This window comes from Mus caroli, unplaced genomic scaffold, assembly GCF_978045245.1.
Source record: "Mus caroli unplaced genomic scaffold, Mus_caroli_1 scaffold_6, whole genome shotgun sequence".
Lineage (NCBI taxonomy): Eukaryota > Metazoa > Chordata > Mammalia > Rodentia > Muridae > Mus > Mus caroli.
In genome coordinates this window covers 31,447,657-31,473,354 of record NW_028227261.1, presented here as the reverse complement: position 1 = coordinate 31,473,354, position 25,698 = coordinate 31,447,657, and the positions used below count along the sequence as shown (strand labels likewise).

Here is a 25,698-nt window from a genome sequence, read left to right as displayed (position 1 = left end):
AAGGCTGGACTGAGTCTCAACTGCTGGCAGAGGCTTCAGTGTCTGGGTATACAGGTCTCTTAAAAGGACTCTGATTTTTACCCAGCCTGAGTGACTCAAGATCAGGAAGGCAACCGAGACAGAGGCCTTGGCTTATTGAAACGCCATTCTTTCTGCTGTATTCTATTGGCTACTCCGGCCAACCTAGTTACAGCTTGGGAGGAGACTGCAAGAGTGTGAGACAGGGGATGCTGGGGGGGGGGGGTCACTTCAAACCTATCTGTCACACAGGGTTCCTTTATAAAACTCTCCGGGAGACTTCTCTTCACACCTGCTGGCTGGAACTGTCACATGCACATGCAAGCCTATCCACGACCCACAGGGCCATCATTTTTGGGTCACCGCAGTCATGATTCACTGGCCAGAGGTGGGCTAGGTGCCACCTTTGCTGAGGTGAGTTGGTACTGGGAAAGAACTTGGGTACCTGGAGAGGACAGGGTTGTAGTGAACAGGAGTAAGGGGCAGAGGGATGCTGAGCAGAAAGCCCAGCTTCTGTGATGCTCGCTGTCTGGGTAGAAACTCCACACACACAGAGGCTGTGTCTTTCCCTACTTCTGTACTTCTAGGTTACGCACAGCAATTAATATCTGTTGAGGAAATAAAGGAAGGGATTCATAACTAAACTAAAAAAACACAGCACAGGGAGGCCAGGACTGCTACACCAATCAGGGTATAGAAGCCTCCAGCCCTAGGCTCCTGAAGGTCTCAGAGCTCAGGTCACCTACTTGTACCTCTCTCCACCTCTCCCTCCCCCAGATCCAGGGACACGCAGGTTTGGCAGAATTTTTCTCCCTTTATTTCCGGAGAAGTTTGATCAGATGTAATAACACTGATTCCAGGTGAGGACAGGGGACATCACCCCTGAAGCAACCAGTATTGTGTGGCCCAAGGTGCCCCTCCATTCCCAGACCTGGGTTCCCCCTCGGTTACAGTTAAATAGAGGAAGATTTGCCCAGGGAGACTTGGGAAGAGGGTCTGCCTCCTGTACCCGCCTCCTCCACGTAGCACAAGCTATTTACAGTATTCACATCCACTGTACCCCAGCAAACCAAGGCAAATACTACAAGTGGTCCTTCCCCAGGGGGAAGGCCAGAGAGGCTATGAGTGTGTGTGTGTGTATGGGGAAGATGGGTGTCCGAGCGTGTAAGCACACGGATGTACTGAGGGGCAGTCAGTCCCGCTTTCAGCCAAAGACATCACCAGTCTGTAAGGTGCGGATTAAATACAAAGAGGAACTCTGCCCCCAGGGGTCCACCAGGCCACTTCCATCTTTGTTCTGTCTCTTTCTCTTCCAGACACCCACGAGCTGATATGGAGGAACCTTCACAGCTGCACCTCGGTCCAAGGCAATTTGCTTAAAGAACTTCTAAGGGAAGGGAGAAGGATAAAGGTCAGGCCCGGGGAGTCCCAGGCAGGGATGGGTGGGATGCAGCTGGGTGCCAGAACCAGGGTCCCTAGAGTCCCCACCTGTGACCTGTGGAGGCTGCACCACTGCTTTCTTGAGGAAGGCTTCTGCCTCTGCAAATGGGAGGAGCCCCTCTGCTGCGCGACCCAGACTCTTGTCCCCAGCCGTTCCCTTTGGGGAGAAGCCGTTCTCCTGGTGCGCTGGGAGAGGCTGCAGGCCATTTACCAGGGACCCTGGCATCTCCTTGCTTGGCAGGCTGTGGATGTAGGGGTTCAGGGTTAGCACCTCACCTCCCTGGGAAGCCCAGAGGAGTCCACAGCTCCAGCCTGCAGCTGCCGGCCTAGGAGTCCCTGGGATTGGGAGCTGGTACCTCCACTGTGGCTCCTGGGGGGCCAGCTCCTCTTTCTGCATAGAATCCTTCTGTAGCCCAGAGGGCCGAGTCTCTACAGCTTTCACAGGGTCTATCGCGGCAAAGAAATGGCCATCAGTTAGGGGCTGTTGAAGGGTGGGACTGGAGCACAGGGGTGACCAGGGCAAAGGAAATGCGTGGTGGCTTTACCTGGGCTGGAATTGTTAGCTGCGGTCTCCTTTGCATCCTGCTTCTGGTTTGAAAAGGAAGAGCTATCAGGTGCCAGGGCTATGTGGTCCCGTTTACCTTGGTACTGAATTCCCTTTTGGCCCAGACACTGAAGAGCCTCCCCCACTGCATCCTTCCTTGGCTTTGGAGGCTTCACTGCAGCCTCCTTTCTTCACCCCAACTCCCGCTCCCCAACCTGAGAATCCTGACCTTGGTTTCAGCGGCTTCTGACTTCCGAGTCCTCTTCATTATCTCCTCCAGCCGCTGTTGGAGGAGGCCCCACATCAGTTAGGCTCAAACCCAGACCTAGTCCTCAACTTCCCACCCGCTGGCCCTATTCTAGAGCTCAGTTCCCTCCCAACCCACACCCGTCCTTCCTTATCCCGTCCTTCCTTATCCCGTCTTCTACAAATCCAAGCCTGGGCCCCACTGGTTCACAGGTACAATTAATTTCCAAGAACTGGAGCTGGAGCCAGGCCCCGCCCCGGCCAGGCCCCGCCCCCCAGATCCCATCTGCCCTGGACACCTTTCTTCGCTCTTGTCTCTCCTGTTCCTCCTTCTGAAAGTGCTTTTCCCGCTCCTGGCGCTGGCGCTCAGCTTCTTCCCGGGACCGAGCTTCGGCTTCCTCTTTCTGCCAAAGGCCTCCATAAGTTTCGGGCTCTCTGCTTCAGCCTTCCCTCCCAGGCATGCCCACCGATTGCCAGCCAAGATCTGCCCGCCCGCCTGGGCACCTGCTTCTGCAGTCGCTCCTGCTCCTCCTGCTCAGCCTGCGCCTTCTCTCGAGCCTCCTGCTCCTCCCGTCTCCGGGCCTCGGCCTCACGTTCAGCCCGGGCTTCAGCCTCCCGGGCCAGCTGCTCCTCTCGCATTCGCCTGGAGGACCCAGGAAACTCAAGTTTGGTCTGCGCCTCTTCTTCAGGCGCTCTAGGGACCCTCACAGTCCCCGAGGTCACACTTACTTGTCCCTTTCAGCCTGCAGCTTCCGCTCCTGTTCTTCGCGTTCCCTCTGTTCCCGAGCCTGGCGACGCTTCTCAGCCAGGAGCCGCGTTGCTTCCTCTCGGTCTGTGGTGCCCGCCATGGGTTTGCTAGGGGTCACCGAGGGAGCAGCGGTAGGAGGGGCAGTCGGAGCAGCTGGGACAGCTGGGACAGCAGTGTCTGGAGGAAGATGCAAGACCAGGAGTTAACACACACCAGTACAGGCCCCTCCATCAGCCCTGTACGCCCCCATGCTTTCAGGACTTCAGCTATGCAAGCATTCAATTCAATTGCTGCCATCACGGGTTTCGGAGACCTGGGAGGAGATCCCTCTTCCCGTCCCTTGTGACCAGGGTCTGTTGGTCCACTTCCCGGACATAGAAAAAGATGGCACATCTCTGCCCTGCCCACCCTCACTTCCTGTGTACCTGCAGGGATCTGTGTTGAGGATTGCTCCTTCTGAGGCTGGGCTGGGGTGGGCGAGGGCACCGGTGAGGGCACTGGTGAGGCTGGGACAGCTGGCTCCTTCTCCTCAGAGGCTCTATTTTTGCGGTGGTTTTTGTCCTCAGGCCCCGACGGGCTGGGGCTCTCTTTTGCCTCCTCCTTCCTCCGAACCCGCCCCTTGGGTGATGCAGTGGTGCCGCGGGGGGATGGTGGCTTTGGAGGAAGGGCATGGCCTGGTCCTGGGCTGGGGCAGGGGGAGGCAGGTCTGTGCCAGGTTGTAGAGGGAGAGGATGGCCGGGCCTTGGACTTAGGGCTAAGAGAGAAGAAAAGGGTTAGAAGCAAGGCAGAGCACCTGGGCAGGCACTCCCCTCCCCCAACATGCCACTTCTTTGGGGAAGTGTTCCCTTAAAAAAAAAATTAATATCGTGTGGAGAGCGTAGTGTGCATGTGTGAGCATGCGTGTGAAAGCAACTTCGTGGAAGTGCTTCTTTCTTCCCATCTTTCCATGGATTCCAGGGATTTAACTCAGGGTACAAGGCGTGCACAGCAAAGGTTTGCTTACTGGGCCTCAGTCTCCCGCATGCTGCCTGCTGCACGCAGGCTGGGTTGTATCCCACCTCACCACTCAGTGTTACCACTTCCTCTTGGTGCGTATATCTCGGCTTGCAATTACAAATTCACTACTGAGAGATTTTGATTAACACCCGCCTTCCCCACAGCATGTACACTTGGTAGAGCAAACACTAGGCCTGGTTTAGCCTACCAAAGTATTTTCAGCACCTAGAGCACCTGGTCAGTTGTTTACTTAGATTCTGAGTTTTAGGGAAAGTGTGTGTGGTGGGGGAGGGGGCAGGAAGAGGGAGAAAAGGAAAAAGAAAAAGTGAAAGATAGGGTTTGTGGCTAGCCCAGGCTACACAATTAGTTCAAGGGCATCCTGGGCTACAAAGGAGATCCTGCCTCCTAAAAGCAAAACAAACAACAAAACAAGAGGCTCTGTTGAAATGTTTGTGTAGACATGTTTCTCAGTTGGTAGCATGCTGACTGAGCCAGCACACAGTCCCCTAATGCCAGGACTTGCAGGAGGAAGAGACAGAAGGACCATAAACCGAGCTCATCACTGGCTATTGAGCTCATCACTGGCTATCAAGCTAATTACAGGCCAGTCTAGGATGTTAAGATACTTATACTCAACAAAAAAAAGGGCCAGAAGCCGGGCATGGTGGCGCATGCCTTTAATCCCAGCACTCGGGAGGCAGAGGCAGGCAGATTTCTGAGTTCGAGGCCAGCCTGGTCTACAAGTGAGCTCCAGGACAGCCAGAGCTATAAAGAGAAACCCTGTCTCGAAAAACCAAAAAAAAAAAAAAAAAAAAAAAAAAAGGGCCAGTGAGTGAGATGGCTCGGCAAGCAAAGGTTCTTGCCACCAAGCCTGACAACCTGAGTTCAATCCCTGGACCTCCATGGTAGAGTGAGAGCTGATTCCCCTGACCTACGCATGCACACACACTGAGAAAGTACGGTGACACAGGTCTGCTGTAACCCCAGCAACTATGAGGACCACAGGTTCAGGGCTGGGCAACTTAGTGAAAAGGGGCGGAGCCAGGGTGGCACAGGACTTAATCCTAGCACTTGGGAGGCAGAGGCAGTCAGATCACTGTGAGTTCCAGGCTAGCCTGGTCCTCAGCTAGAGTTCAAGGGCAGCCACGGGTACACAGAGAAATCCTGTCTTGAAAAACCAAAGACAAAATACTGAAAGGACTGGGTATATAGCTTAGTGATGAGGGTGCTTGCCTAGCGTGTGGGAGGCCCGGGAATCTATTTCTAGTCCTAAGCTCATGTAGGTAAGAATATGGTGAGGGCTCAGGAGTTGGAGACTGTCTCAAAGGAAAAAAAAATTAAGAAAAAGAGAAACGGAGAGACAAGAACACGGAAAAACCTGCTCTTATTAAAAAGTACTTGGGAATGATTGACAGAGTGAAAGTCCAGGTGAGGTGGGAGCCCCGCCCACCTGAGCTCAGCGCCCCGCCCACCTGAGCTCAGCGCTGGTGGAGAGCCGAGGTCTGATAGACGCTGGCAGCGACTGGCGCTTCTTGAGGTTCCGTTCGCGGGCCAGGGCGCTCTTTTCCTTCTCGTTTTCCCGCTCCTTGTCCTTCTTCTCCTTTTTCTGCACCTGGAGGCGAAGGATGGAAGCGAGGAGGAGGAGGAGGAGGAGGGGGAGAGGGAGGGGGAGGAGGAAGAGAAGGAGGAGGAGGAGGAGGAGGAGGAGAAGGAGGAGAAGGATAGGTTAACAGCGCCCGCACTCCAGCCTAGAGGCAACCTGTTCCCACCTTAGCTGTGGCCACTCACCGGCGCGGCTTCCAGCCGGCGGCGCGCCAACGCGGGGCTGCCACCGGCGCCGGGCTTGCGCCGCTCTGGGCGCTCCCCGGACGGGGTGCAGCGGTGCGCGCTCCGAGGGGCGCTACAAGGCGTCAGGGGGCTGGCGGAGGCCGAGCGCGGGCACACTGGCACGGCTGCAGAGGGATGAGTGCGGTCGGGGTGTGGCCCGGGCCCGAGGCTGGCCCCTGCCCGGGCCCTCGTGGGGCGTCTCCCAGGGCCGCTGCCCCTACCCTGGTCCCTGCCGTTGCGGGGCAGTGTGACCGCGCTGCGACTCCGAGCCAGGAAGGAGAGGGTGGGCGTCATCAGACGATCCACAATGCTGCTCTCCCATGCGCTCAGCTGCAGGCTGCGATCTGGGGGAGAATACCAGAAAGAGCAGGTCAACGCAAGAGGCACAGGTGGTGGAGACGAGGCACCGAACCCACGATGAGCCCAAGGACTCTCAAGAGGACTGTTACCCCCACCCCAAGTCACGCGGGGTCACGCTTATTTTTTTTTCCTAAGATCTGGTGCTCCTTTTGCAGACACAGGCAACAACACACTGAGCGAGGGACTGGGAATATATCTCAGAGGTAGAGCGCTTGGCTGTCATGCAAGAGGCCCTAGGTTCAATTCCCAACACCAAAGAAGAAAAAAATAAACCTCCCTAGGCCAACACCCTGCATCCACTTTAGGAGTGCCTCCTACCAGTCTCCCCAGGTGAGAGGGCTCAAAACTGAGAGCAAAGGAAGGAGCCATAATAGGATCTAGGGAAGACCCAACTGCCCTCTCCCAGGTCCCACAGTAGGGCCTGCCTCTCCTGTTTTCATCATGCTGGCCTGCGGGAGGCATGCTTCTTAGATTTGGGGCAGTGAGGGTCCTTGTGCTCCTCCAACCAGCCATTAGGAGTGTGAGACAGAGGCAGCTAGAGGGCCTGGTTGCCCTAGGCCACCCCGCTCTGTCCCTTCAGCTGCTGGGTTATTTTTAAGCTTTAGTCAGGTGGGGTTGGTACAGCAGCTGATTTGGTTGCTAGGCAACAGAGCAACCAAATAAAAGCTGGAGAAACTTTATAAATAACTTTAACCATGGTTCTTTCATATGTAAGCACCGGGGCATGGTGGGAACGCAGGAGCTGTGCCACCTTGGTTGGTCCCAACTTTGGACCCAGCCAAGGCCAAAGCAGGTGCTCTAAAGGCAGAGATGGCAGGGTTGCATGGCCCTCCAGGGTGGAGCCAGAATACCCTCACCCAGTATCCAGGCTAGCCTGACAGATGGGGGCAAAGCCACCTGTCTAAGGTTGGCCCAGGCCAGCTAGCTGTGGTTAGAGAGAAAGCTGGTTGCCTGTTACCACCCCAGCCCCTAGCCTAACCTCCTGAGGCCCCTGCCAGGCTTTCTGTCCTCTAGGCCATTGTCCTTTGTCTCTCCTACAGGACACTGCTATGTCCTGGGAGGGTCCAGACCCAAATGCTGGCTCCCCTAAAGGGCACAGAGCCCTGGGTGGAATAGAGCAGGGCTGGACCTGAAGTCATAGGGAGGGCTCCAGGGATGAGTATTCTTGCTGAGCTCTGGAGGGGGCTGGCTACAAGGGGCTCTGGAGGGGGAAGGCTGAGCCTTCTCTTACTTCTACTGGGGGAGTTCCAGAGCGTGGCAGAGGACTTTGAGAGCCGCTTGTTGATTATAGAGTCCACGTGTTTGGGCAGGTTTACTGCCGACACGGAGCACCTGCTCCCACCTGGAGGGGAAAAGACACACGGCATTAGGGCCGGGCCAGACGGGAGCCAGGGGGGGCACTGAGGCCTTCCATGCAGGATGCTCTGAGGGCAGGGTGGGAGAGGAAGGAGCGGGCAGGCTAGGATGGGGAAGAGGCTCGATTTGGCCCTGGGAGAGGGAGGGGACAAGGGAGATGATCAGAAACAACCTTGATTGAGGAAGCCAATGGAAAAGGAGCAGAGGGAAGAAATGGTGGGAAACTAGAACTACAGCCTTCTTGGCCAGACCAAAGGAAGCCATTGCCTAGGGCTGGGTGCTGCACCCCTCCCCACAGCCACCCGACATCGGCACTTGCTGACACTGCCCAGCCAAGGCGCTATGGATACAACACCCACATACTGGCACAATGCAAAAAATGCTCCTAAACAGAAGACCTACACAGCTCACGGCTACTTGCACAAATCCACATACCCACATGTTTATCCAGACACACAGAGACAAAGACATGCAAACACAGGCATACACGGTGTCGGATGCATGCACACATGTATGTAGACATGCACAGAGAAACATGAAGTAACCTAACGTGACAGTTGATGACCGCTTACCACGGGCCTGACACTGTGCTGGGTACCACATGCATGTCACCTCACTTGGTCCTCCAAACATCTGCCTACAACCTTGGAGGCAAGCAGTGCTGGGATTCCCCCCATTTCACACATGAAGAGAGTGAGGTTTGAGAAGTTAAAGTTCACACAAGGTTGAAGCTAAGTCTGACTTAGGAGTCCTCACTGAGGTATGCAATTCCAAAACACAGCCTCATAGAGTGGGCTACACAAGACATCTATGAGCACACACGGCAGGCGAGATCCATGAAATACAGAACCTTGTCCTTGTATAAAGACAGCCAAGCACAGTGGAATATACATGCCAGGAAGGAAGCAGACCAAAATCCAGAATGTACCTATTAAGAAAACTCAGACAAAAAAAAAAACTACCTTCCAAAACAGAGGATGGCAGTTCTTTTTAAGTACCAGGTCTGCAGGGCATTAAAGTCATATCAATATATGGCTTTATATATCATATATATTTTTATATATCATCAATGAACAGTAACTGACAGGAGCGAAGCATTTAGCAACTCCTAAGATGACAGAGGTTTGAGGAGCAAACCGAGTTGAGAGAATCCATTTCTGGTTTGATAGTGGAAGGCCTTAGGAAAGGATGATCTGGCTTACAGACCATTCCAGAAGACACAAGTCACACGAAGCAAGACACACCTGCTGCAGGGAGTAGCGAACGACCGACTGCCTTGTGTATAGTGTTCCTGTCCGCAGCCCTGCCCACCTACCCACCCGCCCGTCCGCCAGCGCTTCCAGCCCACTCACTGGTCTTACGTCCAGGGGAGCTGTGGTGCAGGGCCCCTGCCCAGGACCAGCGCTGTTGCCGGATCTCAGCCCACGTCTTCTTCACTGACCGCTGGATTGCTGCTTCATAGCGCTCCTGGGGGCCAATGGGAAAAAGGTCTGGGCTCAGGATCAGCCACCATACCTGGAGAAAGTCCTCCCCAATCCTAAGCAATTCCTGACTCACTACAGGCAACCAAAGTTCCTGACTTGGCTGTGATTCAAGCCTATGTGTGATAGATCCCTATCCGAGTTCTTGGAGAGCTTTTTTTTTTTCCCCGTGGGCTTGAGTCACTTCCTGGGTGTATGAGTTGCTTCTCTGAGGATGGGTGGGACTCTTCTTTGCCTGGGATTCCTGGGCAGGGTCATGTCTCCCTAGGACTGAGGGTCCTGATCTTGGTGCTTTCATTTCCTTCTTGGCTGAGGCTACCAGACAGGACTGGACTATCTATCGTGTCTTTCAAAGCCTCAGAGGTGCTCAAACTAGGTTCTATCTACATGATGGATGTGTCACAAGCACATGTGGTAGCAAATGCATCTGTACGGACATTGTCACACAGGGACAGAGTCACGGAGCATGCAGTTGAGGTTCCTAGAACACACGGGGACATGTGTGGGTGTAGAAGTGTGCTACACTAGACCTGAAGACCTGTGGGGACTGACCGTACCTTGTTTTTCTCAAGCTTCTGCCTCTGCCGCTCCTCCAGGGCAGCCCGGCGCTGTTCGGCTTTAAGCCGCTGCTCCTCCAGCCGTCGGCGGCGCTCCTGGAGTTGCTTTTCCCGGAGCGCCTTGGCTTTTTCCTCCTTCTCCAACCACACTGCCTTCTTGGCCGCTAAGGTGGGAATGGGGGGGCATGACCTGAGGGGTTCTGCGGCAGGCCTGGGCCAGAAGATGCTCCCAGCGGCAGTCGGCTACCTCAGACCTGGGCCGTCCCCTTCCCTGCCTGTCTCTGTGAAGAAGCCTCCACTCTCAAGATATCCCGTTCTTATTTCAGAGTTGGGCCTAAGGAAATGTCTCCCACACTGGCTGGATGATAAATGAATTCACCAGTGTGACACCCCATCCCACCCCACCCCTGTACATGATCCAGAGGCCAACTGGACAGTTTCAACATATAGTATATGGTGGTAAAGAACAGTGGTTCTCAACTTTCCTGTTGGTGAGACACCTCATGTTGTGGTGACCCCCCCAACCATAAAATTATTTCATTCCTACTTCATAATTATACTTTTGCTACTCTCATGAATCATAACATAAATATCTGATATACAGGATATTTATTGATATTCAGCAATTGGATATTGATTTTTTTGTTTGTTTGTTTTTTTCGAGACAGGGTTTCTCTGTGTAGCTCTGGCTGTCCTGGAACTCACTTTGTAGACCAGGCTGGCCTTGAACTCAGAAATCCGCCTGCCTCTGCCTCCCAAGTGCTGGGATTAAAGGCGTGCGCCACCACGCCCGGCTACAATTGGATATTGAGATCACTGGTTCAGAGCATCACTGGTTCAGAGCATGGATATTAGGTAAGATACAGGGTGTCTGGGTCTGAATCTCAGCTGCTCACTGGCTCTTAGGCAAGTGATGTCATCTTTTCCGACCCGATTCTTCCTCAAAATGTGCTGAGTGGACTAAGTGAGATCAGCACACACATGGTATTCCAGAAGGGTCTGCACTATTTATTCTCGGCAGGCTGGGGAATGGTGAAGAGCCGATAACGCCACGCAAACACTCACCCAGGTACTTGGCCCGCTCTTCTCGGCGCTCTTTGGCAAGCTTGTGTCTCTCTCCTGCCTTCTTTACATCTAAGCAGAGGGAAGGACAGAGTCAAAAGGTCTCCTGGGGAAACTGGCTTCAGGCTTTCCTTTCAGGCCTCACCCCACCCCACCTTCCCGTCCTCGTCCTCATCCTCACTGAAAGGAGGACTCCACCCGTGAGCAAACCACAGGGTCTGACATTGATGACAGGGGTCACACACCTTGCTTGGCAGGAGGGCTGTCAGAGGCTGGCACTGTGGTGGGGGATGGTTGGCTGCTTCTTCGAGAAGGCTTGGCCTCCCGTGGTCCTGTGGCTATGGGGGTGGGTCCCCTGCTCTTGGCTTCTGAGGACTGGCATTCTTCCTGTGGGGGAGCTGGCTGAGGTGAGAGCTGCCCTGTGGGATTCCCTGGTTCCAGTGGGAGCTGCTTAGGATTCGTGGCAGTCTTCAGGGCAGGAGGTGTGTCTGGGGGAGTGTCAGGAACCAAGGCTGACATTGGTGTTGGCGGCGGAGGAGGGGAAGGGTCACCTTCCGGAGATGGTCTTGGCTCTTGGGGGATCCTGGCTAACACAGCTGAAAGATCAGTGCAAGAAAGAAGGGAGGGTCAGAGTTCACACATGTATTGTCAGTTCACACAGCAATCTGCCCTGTCCAGTGGATTCATTCATTCAATCATTCATTCATTCATTCATTCATTCACGGATATTCTATTCATGTGCCAGGCCTCATATATTCCAGATATTAATGGCATAATGGTGAGAGAAAGAGTCAGGATTCCTGTCTCTAGGGAGCTCAGCCTCCAGGAGGGCAGACACATGGCTGCAGGGGGGAAGAGCAACATACAGCATAGCTCAGCTGACATGGTCAACCTGAACACCAACAAGTGTCACTGAGCTGCTATCAGAAGGGTGAGCTGGAGTTGGCAGAGCAAGGAAAGCGGCTGGCAGGGGAGAGCTGGCTGCCAAGGGGCAGACGGAGCACAGCGTGTTGGAAAAACAGAGAACCAGTTTATAGCACCAAATGGGCCTCTCTTTCTCTTTCCTTTTTAAACAGAATTACATTTATTCACTTATGTGTATGTGGGTGTGGGTATGCATGAGGGGACATGCCATGGCGTGTGTGGAGGTTGGAGAACTTGTGAGAGTTGGCTTTCTCCTTCCACCCTGTGGATCCTGGGGACGGAACTCAGGTGACCAGGCTCTGAGGCTGGTGCTCTACCCACTGAGCCATCTTGTTGCCCATCCACCCTCTCTGCCTCGGGGCACACTCTCCAACCCAAAGTCTGGTTCACAGAGTGGACCAGGGCTGGGCACACAGGGCCAGCCAAGAGGAAGGGCAAGGGCCTGTGGGATATTTGCACTGCCACAGTCATCAGTGGGGTACACAGCCAGCTATAGATATGTCTATCTGGGGCTGGTGAGATGGCTCAGTGGGTAAGAGCACCCGACTGCTCTTCCAAAGGTCCAGAGTTCAAATCCCAGCAACCACATGGTGGCTAACAACCATCCGTAACGAGATATGTCTATCTGCAACCTTTTCTTCCTACTCAGCCTCAGATTTATTCCTTAAAGCTATGAAGATCTGAGGCTGGAGAGATGGCTCAGTGGTTAAGAGCACTTGCTGCTCTTGCAGAGGGCCTGGGTTCAGTTCCCACAACTCATATGGTGGCTCACAACCATCTCTAATGCAGTCCCAGGGATCTGATGACCTCTCTGGCCTCTAAAGCCACCAGGTACCCATGTAGTACACATACATAGACAAGATACTCACACACATAAAAATAAATCTTTAAAAAAAAAAGGAAAGGAATAAGGTATGAATATCGGAGCTGGGCAGTGGGCAATGGTGGCACACACCTTTAATGCCAGCAATCAGGAGGCAGAGGCAGGTGGATCTCTGTGAGTTTGAGGTCAGCCTGGTTTATAGAGCAAATTCCAGGACAGCCAGGGTTACTCAGAGAAAACCTGTCTCCAAAACAAAACCAAATAACCAACCAAACAAAAAACCCCGCCGATATGAATCTTGCTAAACATTGTGGTGGCGTACACCTGTAATATTAGGAAAGCTAAGACAGGAGGACTGCGATGAGTTCAAGGCCAGCTTGACTACATAATTAGTTTGAAGTAAGCCTGTGTTAAATTCACACACAAATGCATGGTGGCACAGAATTGTAACTCCAGCACTTGGAAGGCTGAGGGAGAAGTGTTGCAAACAGGCCAGCCTAGCTACACAACAAACTGTAGACCAGCCTGCCTCAGAAAGAGAACTTATTATTTTGCACCCCCACCCCCCCGGAGCTGAGTACCGAACCCAGGGTTTTGCGCTTGCTAGACAAGCACTCTACCACTGAGCTAAATCCCCAACCCCATAAGAGAACTTGTTAAATGTTACACCAGAGGACAGGTAAAAAACATGTTAGCCCTGTTCTAATTTTCACCATCTCAAGACAGAGGGGAAGGCTTTCCACATGCCAAACCTCAGTTTTCCCGTGTGTGAAATGGGTCCAAGGAACCCAGTCAAGTCAAGCCTACTCCCGTCTCTCTGTAGGTCTTATGTCCCCTCCAGCTCTCCCAGAGAGAACTGTTCTCAGATTGAACCCTTACATCATCTGCAGGGACCCTCAGGCCACTCAGAGAATGAGGACACAGTACCAACAGATGGGGACAGGCAGTATCACAGGACCCCTGCCACACAAAGTCCTCTGTTCTGGAGTTCTGGCTCTCAGGACGGGTAAACTCCTCATTCCTGGGACAAATGTTTGCAGGGAGGAGACACCCCAGGGAACTGACTTTGGGATTTTAGATATCTTTATCTAGGAGGTAGGCATCTAATGGCTTGGGCTCAAAGCCAGCCGATACAAGCATGGATCCTGGCTCTCCCGAAGACTGAGTGACTCTGAACTGTTGTCAACCTGCTGTGTGCTACAGCTGCTCTTCTATAAAGCATGGCTACTACTTAGGTCACAGCATTGTGAGATTAGCCACTGAGATTACACATGCATGAAAAAAAAAAATATATATATATTGAGACTGGGTCTCTATGTAGCCCTGGCTGTCTTGGAACTTGCTAGCTATGTAAACCAGACTGTCCCCAAACTTACAGAGATCCTCCTGCCTCTGTCTCCTAAGTGCTAAGACTAAAAGCATATACCACCTTCAATATTCATTAATATTCATGTTTTACTGAGTGCTTCCTACATGGAAAGCTATTCTCTCTTTACATGACCTGTTCTAACCTCACTGTTTATGAAGAAGATGTTAACATCTCTTTCACAAAGACAGAGAAAGCAAAGCAAAGCACAGACTAGGGAGAGTCTTTTGTTTCCTTTGAGACAGGGACTCTCTCTCACTAGGAGGTCTCGCCTGGCCCAATGAGACCTCCTGTCCTCTGGCCTCCTGTTTTTCCATGCTAGGATTCTAAGCATGTGCTACCACATCCAACTTTGAGATCTTGTGGCTAGTAAGGGACCCAATGTGGATTTGAACCCAGGGTCACTGGCAGAGCCTAGGCCAGCAGTTCTCAACCTATGGGTTGTAATGCCCACAGGGGTCACATATCAGATATTTACAGTACGATTCATAACTAGCACAATTACAGCTATGACGTAGCAATGAAATCATTTTATGCTGGGGGGGGGGGCGAGTTACCACAACATGAGGGACTGTATTAAAAGGTCCCTGCGTTAGGAAGACTGAGAGCCACTGGTCCTGGCCCTTCTGCACCGATCTCTAGCATCAGTGTAGAAGAGTATGAGGGATGGATGGTAGGCAGCTAATTACACTACCACCCCAGTGTCTACCTTCCTCCCTTCCTCTTTCCTCTTCTGCTTCCTGGGTGCAGGTAAGAGCCCTAGCTGAAGCAATGTTTTCCCTCATAAACCTCAACCCTGCCAGGCCCACGACAGGTGACCCAGCTCTTCCCACCAGCCTGAGATATGCCTGGTCCCTTCCTAGCCAGGTACAAATTCCTTAACTAACTTCCCCACCCAGTACTAGTGGCGTCCACACAGTGAGGCCTGGTAGCATCCACACAGTGAGGCCTGGTGGCATCCACGCAGTGAGGCCTGGTGGTGTCCACACAGTGAGGCCTGGTAGCATCCACACAGTGAGGCCTGGTGGCATCCACGCAGTGAGGCCTAGTGGCGTCCACACAGTGAGGCCTGGTAGCATCCACACAGTTGAGGCCTGGTGGCACCCACGCAGTGAGGCCTGGCTCCTCACTCCATTGGGCAAACAAAGGTCCTCCCCTGAAAGGATTTGCTCAGGGTCATAAAAGTCATATTTGCTGGGGGAGGATTTGAACCCAGGGCTGTCTGAGGCCAAAGTTTGGGTGGGTAAGTCTTAGCTTAAAGGCCAAGGGTGAGGCTTATGTAGGATCCTTCCTAAGCATCTGTATGAGCTAACAGGTGTTGCAAGGAAATTGGTAGGCGGGTGTCTGTCTACACCCAGGCAAATCACACCCACCAGGTAAGACTGTGGGTATCTAAGTGGGACCCAAATACTGAGAAGCAGAGAAGCCAAGAGTGGGGCATCAGGTGCAGTTCAAGTTTCTGGCTATAGCGTGGACAGGCTGATCCTGTGTGGGAACCCTGAACCTCTGATCTGAGCCTCTGGGTCCTGAGTTGCTGGTACAAATGCTAACTGTGGACACCATCTCTGATTCCTCAAGCAGCACCTACCTGTGCTGAAGAAGTCCTCCACTTCCTCTCTGCCAGACCTCCCCCAGGCCACTAAGGCACGGGCTCCGTGTCTCTTTCTTACCTGCCACACAGACACAGCCAACCCTGTGGTGTTTCTTGGAACCCTGGTCTTGTTCGGCTACGGAGACGACACACTTCAGGGTTGGGCTCTCCGGCTGCTTTGCTGGCTGGGACTTGTGTCTCTGGCGGCCCCTCCCTGACTCCCTAACCTTTCCATGCTGTCCCGTGCCCCAGGGCTGTCAGGCAGGAGCTTACCTTTTCTGTCCCCACACTCTGAGGTGATGTCATCCAACATCATCCCTGTGCTGACAGCAACCAAATTTGTTTCTCCAGCCCAGACATCTCCCCGGAGGGAGGACCAGTTTCAGTCCTGGAACTCCCTACCCAACACCCGGGATGTTTCAGACACCCCACATGTAACCACTCCCCCACTTCAGGTCTCCCCAGCGCAGCTACGGCAGCTCCTCAGATCTGAGTCATTTCACACTGTCTAATTCCAGCAAATCTTTTGGGCTTGTATTTTCAGAATGTACCCCAAGTTCCATCACTTTTCACAGCCTCCCATTCTATCGCCTTGGCCCAGCCCTGTTCCATTCCTGGCTCCACCCCCTAGCTCCTGTCTCAACACAACAGCAGGGGAGATGGATTAACAGTAAGTCAGATCACATCACCATTTCCCTGAAATCCCCAGAACACACCCCATCTCATGAAGATGAGAACCCCAAGGGGCCACCCCATTCTGTGGCTCTCCAGGATGCCCTCTCCCTCGGAAGCCTGTTACTTCTTGGACACCTTTCTCCCTCTCCCCCGGAGTTCAGTCCCTCCAGTCACAGTCCCTTCTGCCCCTCTCTGCCTTGGGCTGCAACTTGCAAGTCTTCAGTAGGAAAGACTGCCTCCAGATGCAACTCATTCCCTAACCCCCACCTGTCTCAGGTCTCAGTGAGGTCTGCCTTGATTTAACTACAAGCGGAGGGCCAGTGAGATAGCTCAGTGGGTAAACACACTTGCTGAACAAGCCTGGTAGGTAACTTGAGTTTCACCCCTGAATCCCATAGAATGTCAGTGTATGCACACACATCATACACATATAATAATAAACTATGCTCTACATAAGCATTAAGGACATTTTTTCTCAGTACTTGGGCTTGAACCCGAAGCCGCTGACACTCTGAGCAAGCACGCTACCACTGTGCTGTGTCCTCAGATTTTGTGACTTTTATCTTGAGACAGTGCTTCACTAACTTGCCCAGCCTGACTTTTGAACTCATTCTAGAGCCCAGACGGGCCTTGAAATTTTGATAGCTCTGCTGCTCCAGACAGCTGAGTAACTGGGGTTCCAAGCCTGGGTCAGCAAGCTTCCCTATTTCCTTTTAGTGATTTTTTAAAAATTTGTGTGTGTGTGTGTGTGTGAGAGAGAGAGAGAGAGAGAGAGAGAGACAGACAGACAGACATATGCCCATGCAGGCCCTAAGAGATCCCTGGATGCCCTGGAGTCCCCACAGTTGTGTGCCAGCTGACAAGGGTGCTGGGACCAGCTCTGATCCTCTAGGAGAATTTCCCACAGAGCCATCTCTTCAGTCCCCTGTTTTCTTCATTCACATTTGTCTTATTATTTTATGGTAAAAATCATTTTATTCCGAGGCATGAGAGCGGGAAGGGGCAGAGATCAGTGAGCTCTGATGTCCCTGGCAAAGCAGGATCTTCTAGAACTGGTCACCACAGAAAGCCTCTTCTTTGGTGCAGGGTCCTGCATCATATGTGGCCTAGGCTGCTGGTGTCCACCTCGGGAGTTCCAGCCACCCTCCTGAAAACCTGGGACAACAGCAGTGCATTTACACATTTGGCTCACAAACCCCATCTTAACAACATCCCCACTACCGACCTATGATCCCCCAGGGAGACAACTGTCTCATCTTATCTCTAGCACCAACAGATCTGGGGACCTATATGCCCTATAAACACTTGGTAAGTGACGGAGCCCCACCCTGGCAGAAAGCATGGCCAGTTCTTACCTGGAGGAGCTCAGAGCCCTGCTCTACCTCACCCACCCCTACTCTGCTCCCCACTGAACTCTCGCAACCTCAATGGTGTCCCACTGTTCTGAGGATACAGGTGAGATGCTGGAGCTGAGTCCCCAAGTCTGGCAAAGTCTTAAAAGCCAGCTCCCCTATCCCTTTAAATCCCTGCTTGCCCACTGAACTCTCTACCTAAAGACCTCTCTTTAAAGTCTGACAACCATCCAAGCTCCTTCTTGCCACAGGGTGTTTGCTCCGTCCCTTCTTTCCATTGTTAACTCTTGCTTCTCCTCTGGTTTAGTCGCCATTTCCTCCGAGAGGCCTTCCCTGGCTTCTCTGAGTGGCACAATGTCCTTTACTACACACAGCTGTGGCTTCCCAGCATCTCTTTGGAGTGCTGTCAGACTGTCAGAACCCACATCTGCTTAGCTCACTGCTCCAGCAGCAGCAGCAGCTACAACAATGCCATGTTTAAGGAGCCGTTCACAAAGAGCTTTGAATGACAATGAAATGCCACACCAGGAGGCCACCCTAGCCTAGAGCAGGTGCCTGAGAAGGAAACACAAAGAACAGATCTGCTGGATGTGGTGGCAGACGCCTTTCATTTCAGCACTCCTCTGTGAGTTCGAGGCCAGCCTGGTTTACACGGTCAATTCCAGGATAGCCAGGAGGGACTACAAAGCAAGTTCATGACAGCCAGAGCTATATAATAGAGAGACCCCGTCAAAAGAAAGAGAAGCAAACAAACAAACAAACGAAAACCAAACAGATATGTGGCTATGGATTTTGAAATGATAAACATCGAAAGGAAGAAAAGACCCCCATCATAACAGAGTTTGGGCGGCTCCCTGGACAAAGGCACTCAGGTAGACTTTCACAGAAATAATGAATGTTTACTCCAGCAGCTGAACAAGAAAAACTTCTCAAGAGGCAAACAGGACGCTTGGAACTACTTTTGTGACCTGGCAGGCTACTGACCCTGAATACAGATATTCCCTCAGAATTCTGCCAACCCTGACAAAATGTCACCGGGATGGCATTATCTGGAACGGCCTGTGTTAAGCCAAATTAATTCCTGGGTTAATTATCTATACAATATGGTTGATTCTTTTCTGATTATTCACCTCAATCAAATATGATCTTAGGTTACTTAACTTTATCTTGCCTTTGGACTGTGCCAGGCTGGGAGGTTTCAGCCACTGCCAGTTTCCCTCTGCTGTGTTGATATCCACCAGAAGTATTTGCTAAGAACTGGATAAGCAGTAGATAATTTGTATTTATTTCTTGGCACAAAAAAACATTTGCAGGGCAAAGGTGCAGGATCCGGTTGTATGGTGATGTCAGAAGGCCCCTTCTTTCCAGGAGCCCCTAAATGGACTTCTGACATCATTGGGGTCTGCTGAGAGATGGGGGTCAAGTCCCCAGTGGATCTGCTGCATGTGTGGGGGGCTACCCACTCGCAGTCCTTTCAGACAGGTTTCTGCTGCCCTAACTCCGACTGGGCTAATGGTCCTTCACAGCTCTGATCTTAGCCTCACTTTTCTGCCTGCCTGCCTGCCATCTGCAGCCCATCAGTGGAAAAACTCATTGAGAGGCTGAGCCTTAGTCCTCTCTGTAGTACATGCAGGGCATGCCCGACATACATAGGAACCCTGGGTTCGATCAGTGAACACCTACATACATGGATGGATGGATGGATGGATGGACGGATGGAAGAATGGATGGACAGACCTATGGTGGGAAACTACCTATACAATGTGTAGTCACCCAGGGATGGTAGCATATGCCTATAGTCCCAGTACTTGGTAGGTGAAGGCAGGAGACTCAAGTGTTCAAAGCTAGCCTCAGCTACAAGAATCCCTGTCTTAAAAGACAAAGCAAATGCAGAGCAGTGGTGGCGCACGCCCTTTCATCCCAGCACTTAGGAGACAGAGGCAGGGGGATCTCTGAGTTTGAGGCCAGCCTGGTCTACAGAGCAATTTCTAGGACAGCCAAAATGACACAGAGAAACCCTGTCTCAAAAAAAAAAAAAAACCAAAACCAAAACAACCAACCAAACAAACAATAACCCAAAACAAGACAAACAATCAAAAAGCGAAAGAGTAGAGAGTAGAGAGTAGGACCTCCAAGGTGCTTCTGGGCAGGGATGTCTCTCTAAACCCTAAATGTCAGGACTGTATGAAGGCCCTGCTGTCCTCTGCCAAGTCCTAGGCTATGTTCTCTTATGTCACTCGATTCTCGTGACTATCCTAAAGGGAAAGTACTAAAGATCCCCTACTCCTTCACAGGTAAGTTAACTGTTAGTCATACTGACTAGCGTGGCTGTGTCAGGGGTAGGGTTTGAACCCCGTGTTACCTGATGACAAAATCTTATGTCATGCTGTTCCTGCCTGGTGTCATGGCATCCTTTCCCCAGGCTCCTGTCTGCTCCCTAAGAAGGAAGTGACTGGCTGGCTCCCCCAGGGAGGTTCCCCCACAAAAGTGAAGGGTACAGATGGGGCAGGCAGGCCCTGAGCTAAGAGCTCAGGAATGCAGGGTAGGCAGGCTCCTGCCCAGGCTGGCCAACAGGAGGCAGGGAGTGAGGCCCCAGACCAAGGAGTGGAAGGGAGGTCCACTTCCACTGCGGCAGAGCAGAGCAGTCTGTCAAGTGAGAGCTGAGGGAAGCAGCACGTTCATCCTGGGAGGGAGGGGATGCAAAGGAGGCAGGACAGACAGCTAAGTACCTCCAGGTCGTGCAATGGCTTCTGAGGTGTCAACATTAGACCTGATAGATGAGGACAGGAGGACAGGCAGGGAGAGAGCAAAGACAAACAGAGAAAGACAGTTATACACATCAGAGACAGACAGACAGACAGACAAAGACAAAGAGAGACACACACACAGAGACAGGAGAGAGACAGAGAGAGAGAGCACAAGGCACAGAGACAGAGAGAACCCAAGAGAGAAAGCAGACCACATAGACAAGGGCGCACACAATGATGGGCAAGCCACTCTTGTGTCTCTCTCAGATAAGAGACACGGGATTCAGAACTTCACAGGCACAGAAATGTACACAAGGCTTGTGCCACGTCCAGCTAAGTATATAACTCCATTAGTTCATCCTGTCTTTGTTTCCATCCTTAGGGGGTATACTATTACCCCACTTTACACACCAGAGAAGCAGATTCTGAGAATTAAGACACTTGCTAGGGCCACACAGTTGGTGAAGGATAAAGGTGGGCTTTGCAGTCAGGTTAACTGTCCCCATCTGCTCTCACTGCGATGGGATGGGGTGAGGGGTGTCCCCAGGTCTCTCCTCCTGGAAAGATCTGGGCTGGGAGAAGGGGATGGCTGGGAAGGACAACGCCTTGGGAAGGGGGATGCCTGGATGCTGGGCCAGGACAGGTGTTCCTAAAGAGCAGCATAGCCTGGCCTGGAGGAACTAGGCAGTTTTGTAAGCAGTACACTGGGAAAGGCCAGCCTCCCCCCAGAGGTAGGAGGCAGGGTCCTGAAGCTAGGCTGAAGCTTCTGCAGCCTTAGTGAGACAGAGGCTCTGAAGGAGCGCCCTGGCAGGCCGGGCGGCCATTGTTCCCTAGCCTCCAATCAGGAGCACCCACTTCCTGTTATTTTAGGCAGCAGGAAATGACCCCATCCAGCGGCCCAGGCCGAGTCCCTCCCTCAGCCCCAGCCCATAGCCTGGAGAACTTTAGCTAGAGCTAGGCTATCATTCACCACTAAAGTTCAATTTATTCAGTCTCCATCCTGACAGGATTCACAGGGAACCCATGAGCGAGCGACCAGCGTCTGCAAGGAGAAACGACAGGGGGCACCAGGGACCACAAGGCCCACAGAAGGACATTCTGGAAGAGACGTGGCCAGACCCTGTCGCTGGCTTGCTTGGTCACGATGATTCTGTATTCAGATTTGATGCTGAAACGTCAACTCCTGAGGCTGCCAGTTCCTAGCTATGTATGTGGCTTTGGGCGAGCACCCTTACCTCTCTGGGTCTCATCTATAAAATGGGGAGAAAATGAGTCCCTCCTCATGGGAATGTCATGAGGAACGAAGGAGAGAGGACACTGCCCTGGCACAGTGAAGGTCGTGAACAAATGGTGGGTGACGGGGACAGGAACAAGAAATGGGGGTTTGGAGAGCAAAGGAATCACCTCCCTCCCTAGGTCCACGTCTCCCCTGACAACTCAGGAGGAACAGCAATATCATGTTCCCTACTTCAAGCTCCCCATTTCCCTTGGGGGAAGAGCTGCAGCTGAGAGGTGATGGAGAAAACACTGGAGGCTGTGCCCCCGGGTGCCAGGCAGAGCTACCACCAGCCAACAAAGCTACATTATCTAAGCCTGCCTCGCTCACGGACTCCCTCCCTGGCCCAGAGAGGACCCAAGGATATGACTCCCATGCTTATGGCTGGCCTCCGTTCAAGCTCAGTCAGACTTGAGACTAACTGTACTAACTGCTCTGAGGGCCTCCACGCTGGTCTGGGCCCTGCTTTTGGCTTCCGGCTCTCTTGCTCACCTCTGCCCCACTAGTAGCCAGTGGCCATCTGCAGGGCTCCAGAAGGGCTAAGCTGGCCTATGTCCTTATTCCTCATTTGCATATGCGTGACTTCACATTAGAGGCTCGTTAAAGGCCTCACACTGAGCCCACCAGTCCAGTGAGGGGGACTGTCCGGCAGTGGGAGGCGTCAACCATGTTGGCTGTTGCATGGATATCTGCAGTCCATTGGGCCGGTCTTCCCAACTTCTGAGGGGTGTGCCACAAAGCCCATGCTCTGCGGCACCACATTGGCAGGCAACCATGGTGCTTGCCCTTCTTCAGAGAACACATCTGTTCCCCATCTAAGTCAGAATAGGTTCTGACTGACTGCATTCACCACCTCAGCGCAACCAGCACCCGGCTGTCACATGGTGGGGCCACAGGACAATGTGCAGAGACCCGAGTCCTGTTTTCTCTCCTCCTGCCAAGGCCCTACATCGGGGACAGCACAACTTCTCTCTTGTCCAGGTGCCCTCCAGCTCCTCACATCAGTCTAGGTGTCCCTCGCCTGGAATTCTGCCCTATTTACACCGACCCCTCCCCCTTTCAATTCTCATGGTGGTCCATCTGAGGTCCTCAGACCTCTGACCGAATTAGAAATGGTATCAATAAAACACAAGCCTATGCTGGCATTGACCGAGTACTAATTGTGTGCCAGGGGCTAAGTTAAAGAGCCTGGTGCCCCTGAGGGGTCATTTCTAGCACTATTCTTACTTTCTAGATGGAAAAACTTAAGACTCGGGTTAAGAAACACCCCCTGCCCCCATCGCCCAGTGGAGGTTATGACGTGGAACTCATCGATTCTAGCGTCTACACTCTGAGCTGCTTCCCAATCCCCGCCCTCCCCCACAGTTCACGCCTCCCCACTGGCACCAGTTGTAATGAGCCTAACCACAATAATGGTAATCACACTTTACCGAGGGTGTCTGGTGCCTGCATGCCAGCTTCCTTCAGGTTCATCATCGCCCATCGACCACAAGAGGCTCACAGCGCAAACCCTGATCCATGTTTTCCCCGGGGGAACAGAATCCCTGGGTCCAGGGCAGTAGTCAGGAAACAGCTGTCTGGGATTTCCATCCAGGCCTTCGGACTCTAAAGGGGATGCCACCCTTGTCCCCCTACCCCATGCTGTCTGTTACAGCTCGGTGTTCAACTAAGCATCTGAAGAAAGCAGGGTCACGTCACCAACACTCAGAGCCCTAGACCACTGCCCCATACTCTCCCCGGTGCATGCTATGGGCCTGTCATTTACTCTCAGGAAGCCTTGGCTTTGGTCACTTTCAGATTCTCAATGTGTAAAGAGACAAGCCATGATCCTGACCCAACCTGTCCTGTAACTCCATCTAGATCCCTGTGAATAGAACAGTTTTCTCATCCAGACCTCTGCATGTGGCCCTCAGCACTCACCTAGGCCCTCAAGTATTGCCAAGCATCCCACCCCTGCCCCCATACACAGTCTGGGCCACTCATCCAAGTGCCCTAATTATAAACCAGCCCGGGCTAAGGCTGTGTCCCTGCCCTCATTTGGGCTCTCGTGCCGAGAACTCTCAGGTGCAAAGTACCAGTAAGCAGATGGCTAGACCAGGCTGGGCCTCCCTAGGTGTCCCCTCTCAGGCTCCGTGGAATCAAGACAAACTGGACCACCCTCGTTGCCAACACAGTCTGTAAACCTCCAGAAGCCCACCACTTTCCACTTACATGTCATAGATCCCCACCAAGCACCCACACGGACACAGGGAGGAGCCCATCCACAGCCAAGCAGCCCCACCTCATCCTGGGTGCTCTCCACCCCTATAGATATGCTCAATCCGGGGCTCCACACCCCAGGGGGCAGGGAGGTGACAGGATTAGGCTGGGAACTCTCTGGGAATGTGGGGATGACTGTGTGAGTGGATCAGGTCTTGGGTCCTCAGTAATCGTGCTTTTCCCTCCCCTTCCAGGAAGAAAGAGTCCTCCCTCCAACGCGGGGCCCAACCAGAATTCTGTCCCCACCCCCTCGTCAGCTGCTCCCAGATAGAATGGGGTTTGCAGAAGTCCAGGACACTGGTGGTTGGTGGGGTGAGGGGTGGAAGGGAGAGCTTTGGTGGTCTAGGGCATTGAGACTGTGTGTGTGTGTGTGTGTGTGTGTGTGTGTGTGTGTGTGTAAAGCATCCAAAAACCTCAGTCTGAGGGAATGATGTGGCATGTAGGGAGTGCCATCCTTGAGCGGTCACCTCATTCTACAGAGTCCGGCCCAAAGAAGTGACGTGGTGCCGGCAGACCTCTGTCACTCCTGTCCCAAATCAGACTGGGTGGGCTCTGAAGTAGGCCTGGCTTTTGGGAAGGCGGCCCACTCCCCAGCTCCCACCCGCGCCCCAAACAATACCGCCTCCCCCTCCCCCTCGCCTTTATCCGGCGGGTTACTTGGCAGCCACCGCTAAAGACCTCCCCCTCGTCTCCCTCCCCTCCTGGTCGGCCCACAACAGCAACAGGCCCTTTGCGCGGCAGCTGGACGGATGGGGTGGGGGCGAGGTCTGGGCCAGGGCCTGGGCGTGGGGGTACGAGGGCCTAGCTTCGGTATGCATAGTTCCAGACCTGAGAATCTGGTCCCCTAACACACATATTAAGGCTAAGGTCACACGTGTCCTGGGAGGATGGAGAAGACAGTAGCTCCAGCTCAGTAAAAGAGGATCTTCAGAGTCTGGGGTGGATCTCGAAGGAGAGTGGGGGTGGGGAAGAGAGGATGGCACCAGGCTGCGGCAGAAGGGTCACCCCATCGAATCCCTAACCGGGTTCCCACGGATCCCGATGCCCCGTGCTTCCCGGCGCGGAGGTTGGGGGAGGAGGCAGCTGTCAGAAGATGCGTCCGTGGCCCCGAGCCTCGGCAGCCGCCGCAGCCTTTATTTTTAAACTTCTAAGTGGTCAGAGGGCGCGGCGGGGGAGGGGTCCCCGCCCAGCCGCCAGCCTCATCCTCGGCCTCCCTGCAGCTACTCGGTCTCCCTCCGGGCTCGCTCTCGTGTGGCTCCCGGCTTACCTGCGGGTGCGCCCGGGCCGGGCTCCACTCGCGGGCCACTCTCCATGGCTGCGGCGTCACTGGAGGTTTTGGGGGAGGGTCTCAGCCGCGGCGGCGGCGACGGCCGGAGGCCAGGACCAGGGTCCCGCGGCGCATCCCGCCTGGCCCGCCCAGCGGGCAAAGACCCAGAGGCGGCCGCGCTCGGAGTGGGAGAGGTAGAGGCCGGTGGCTAACGAAGCTCTGAGTAGCCAGCTACCCGAGGTCGGTCCTCCGCGACCGCGATTCTGCTCCTTTGCCCCGCGCCGGCCCAGTCCTGGTCGCGGCCCAACCCTATTGTACCGCCCGGGCTGGGCCTGGCCTCTCCGAATGTACCAAGTGCGCGGGGGACGACCGCCCCCGCAGTGATGGAGTACGGAGCCACCACGGGCACAACCAGAGGGCTCTGACACCGCCCTGCGATGCAGCTCTCGGAACCTCACGATGCTCCTTCTGTGATCGCCGCAGGGCGGACGCCGAGCTGGGGGCACGCTGCCGGCCACACTGTGTCCCCCTGCAGCCGCGCGTTGGTACGTGCCGCGCGCCTGAAGACTATGTAGGGAGCTCTCGGGTGACTCACCCGCCGCTGGGACTGGGGGAGTGGGGTGCTGGGTTGGGATCCCCTATTCTCACTCTGGATGCTAGAGGCTCTAGCGTGCAGTCTAAATTCTCTCCCAAGCCTGCCTCAGACAAAAATCTTTCTGGGGGGACGTTGCAACGCCTGAAGAACGGTCTCATGGAGACTCCTAAAAGGGCTATCCTTTCTCT

The 25,698-nt window shown here is 53.6% G+C and overlaps 1 protein-coding gene across 8 annotated transcripts; it reads right to left on the bottom strand.

Annotated features, from left to right (window-relative positions):
• Nucleotides 1–812: 812 nt before the first annotated feature.
• Nucleotides 813–25,235, bottom strand: Map7d1 (MAP7 domain containing 1). 8 transcript variants are annotated; one of them, XM_021160763.3, is made up of 18 exons: nt 24,916–25,234; nt 10,881–11,231; nt 10,639–10,707; nt 9,574–9,737; nt 8,888–9,002; nt 7,411–7,521; nt 6,041–6,163; nt 5,781–5,944; nt 5,465–5,604; nt 3,422–3,750; nt 2,978–3,173; nt 2,753–2,891; nt 2,548–2,652; nt 2,232–2,285; nt 2,004–2,046; nt 1,815–1,905; nt 1,507–1,700; nt 813–1,405 (listed from the first exon to the last, which is right to left on the bottom strand). In XM_021160763.3, the coding sequence occupies exons 1-18, from the start codon at nt 24,959–24,961 to the stop codon at nt 1,395–1,397; spliced, it is 2,445 nt and encodes an 814-aa protein (XP_021016422.1). In that variant the 5' UTR covers nt 24,962–25,234; the 3' UTR covers nt 813–1,394. The 8 variants fall into 8 exon arrangements, with proteins under 8 accessions (XP_021016422.1, XP_085695079.1, XP_021016420.1 ...); XM_085838953.1 differs by having other exon boundaries at nt 8,897–9,002; XM_021160761.3 differs by having other exon boundaries at nt 5,781–6,163; nt 24,916–25,235.
• Nucleotides 25,236–25,698: the final 463 nt, after the last annotated feature.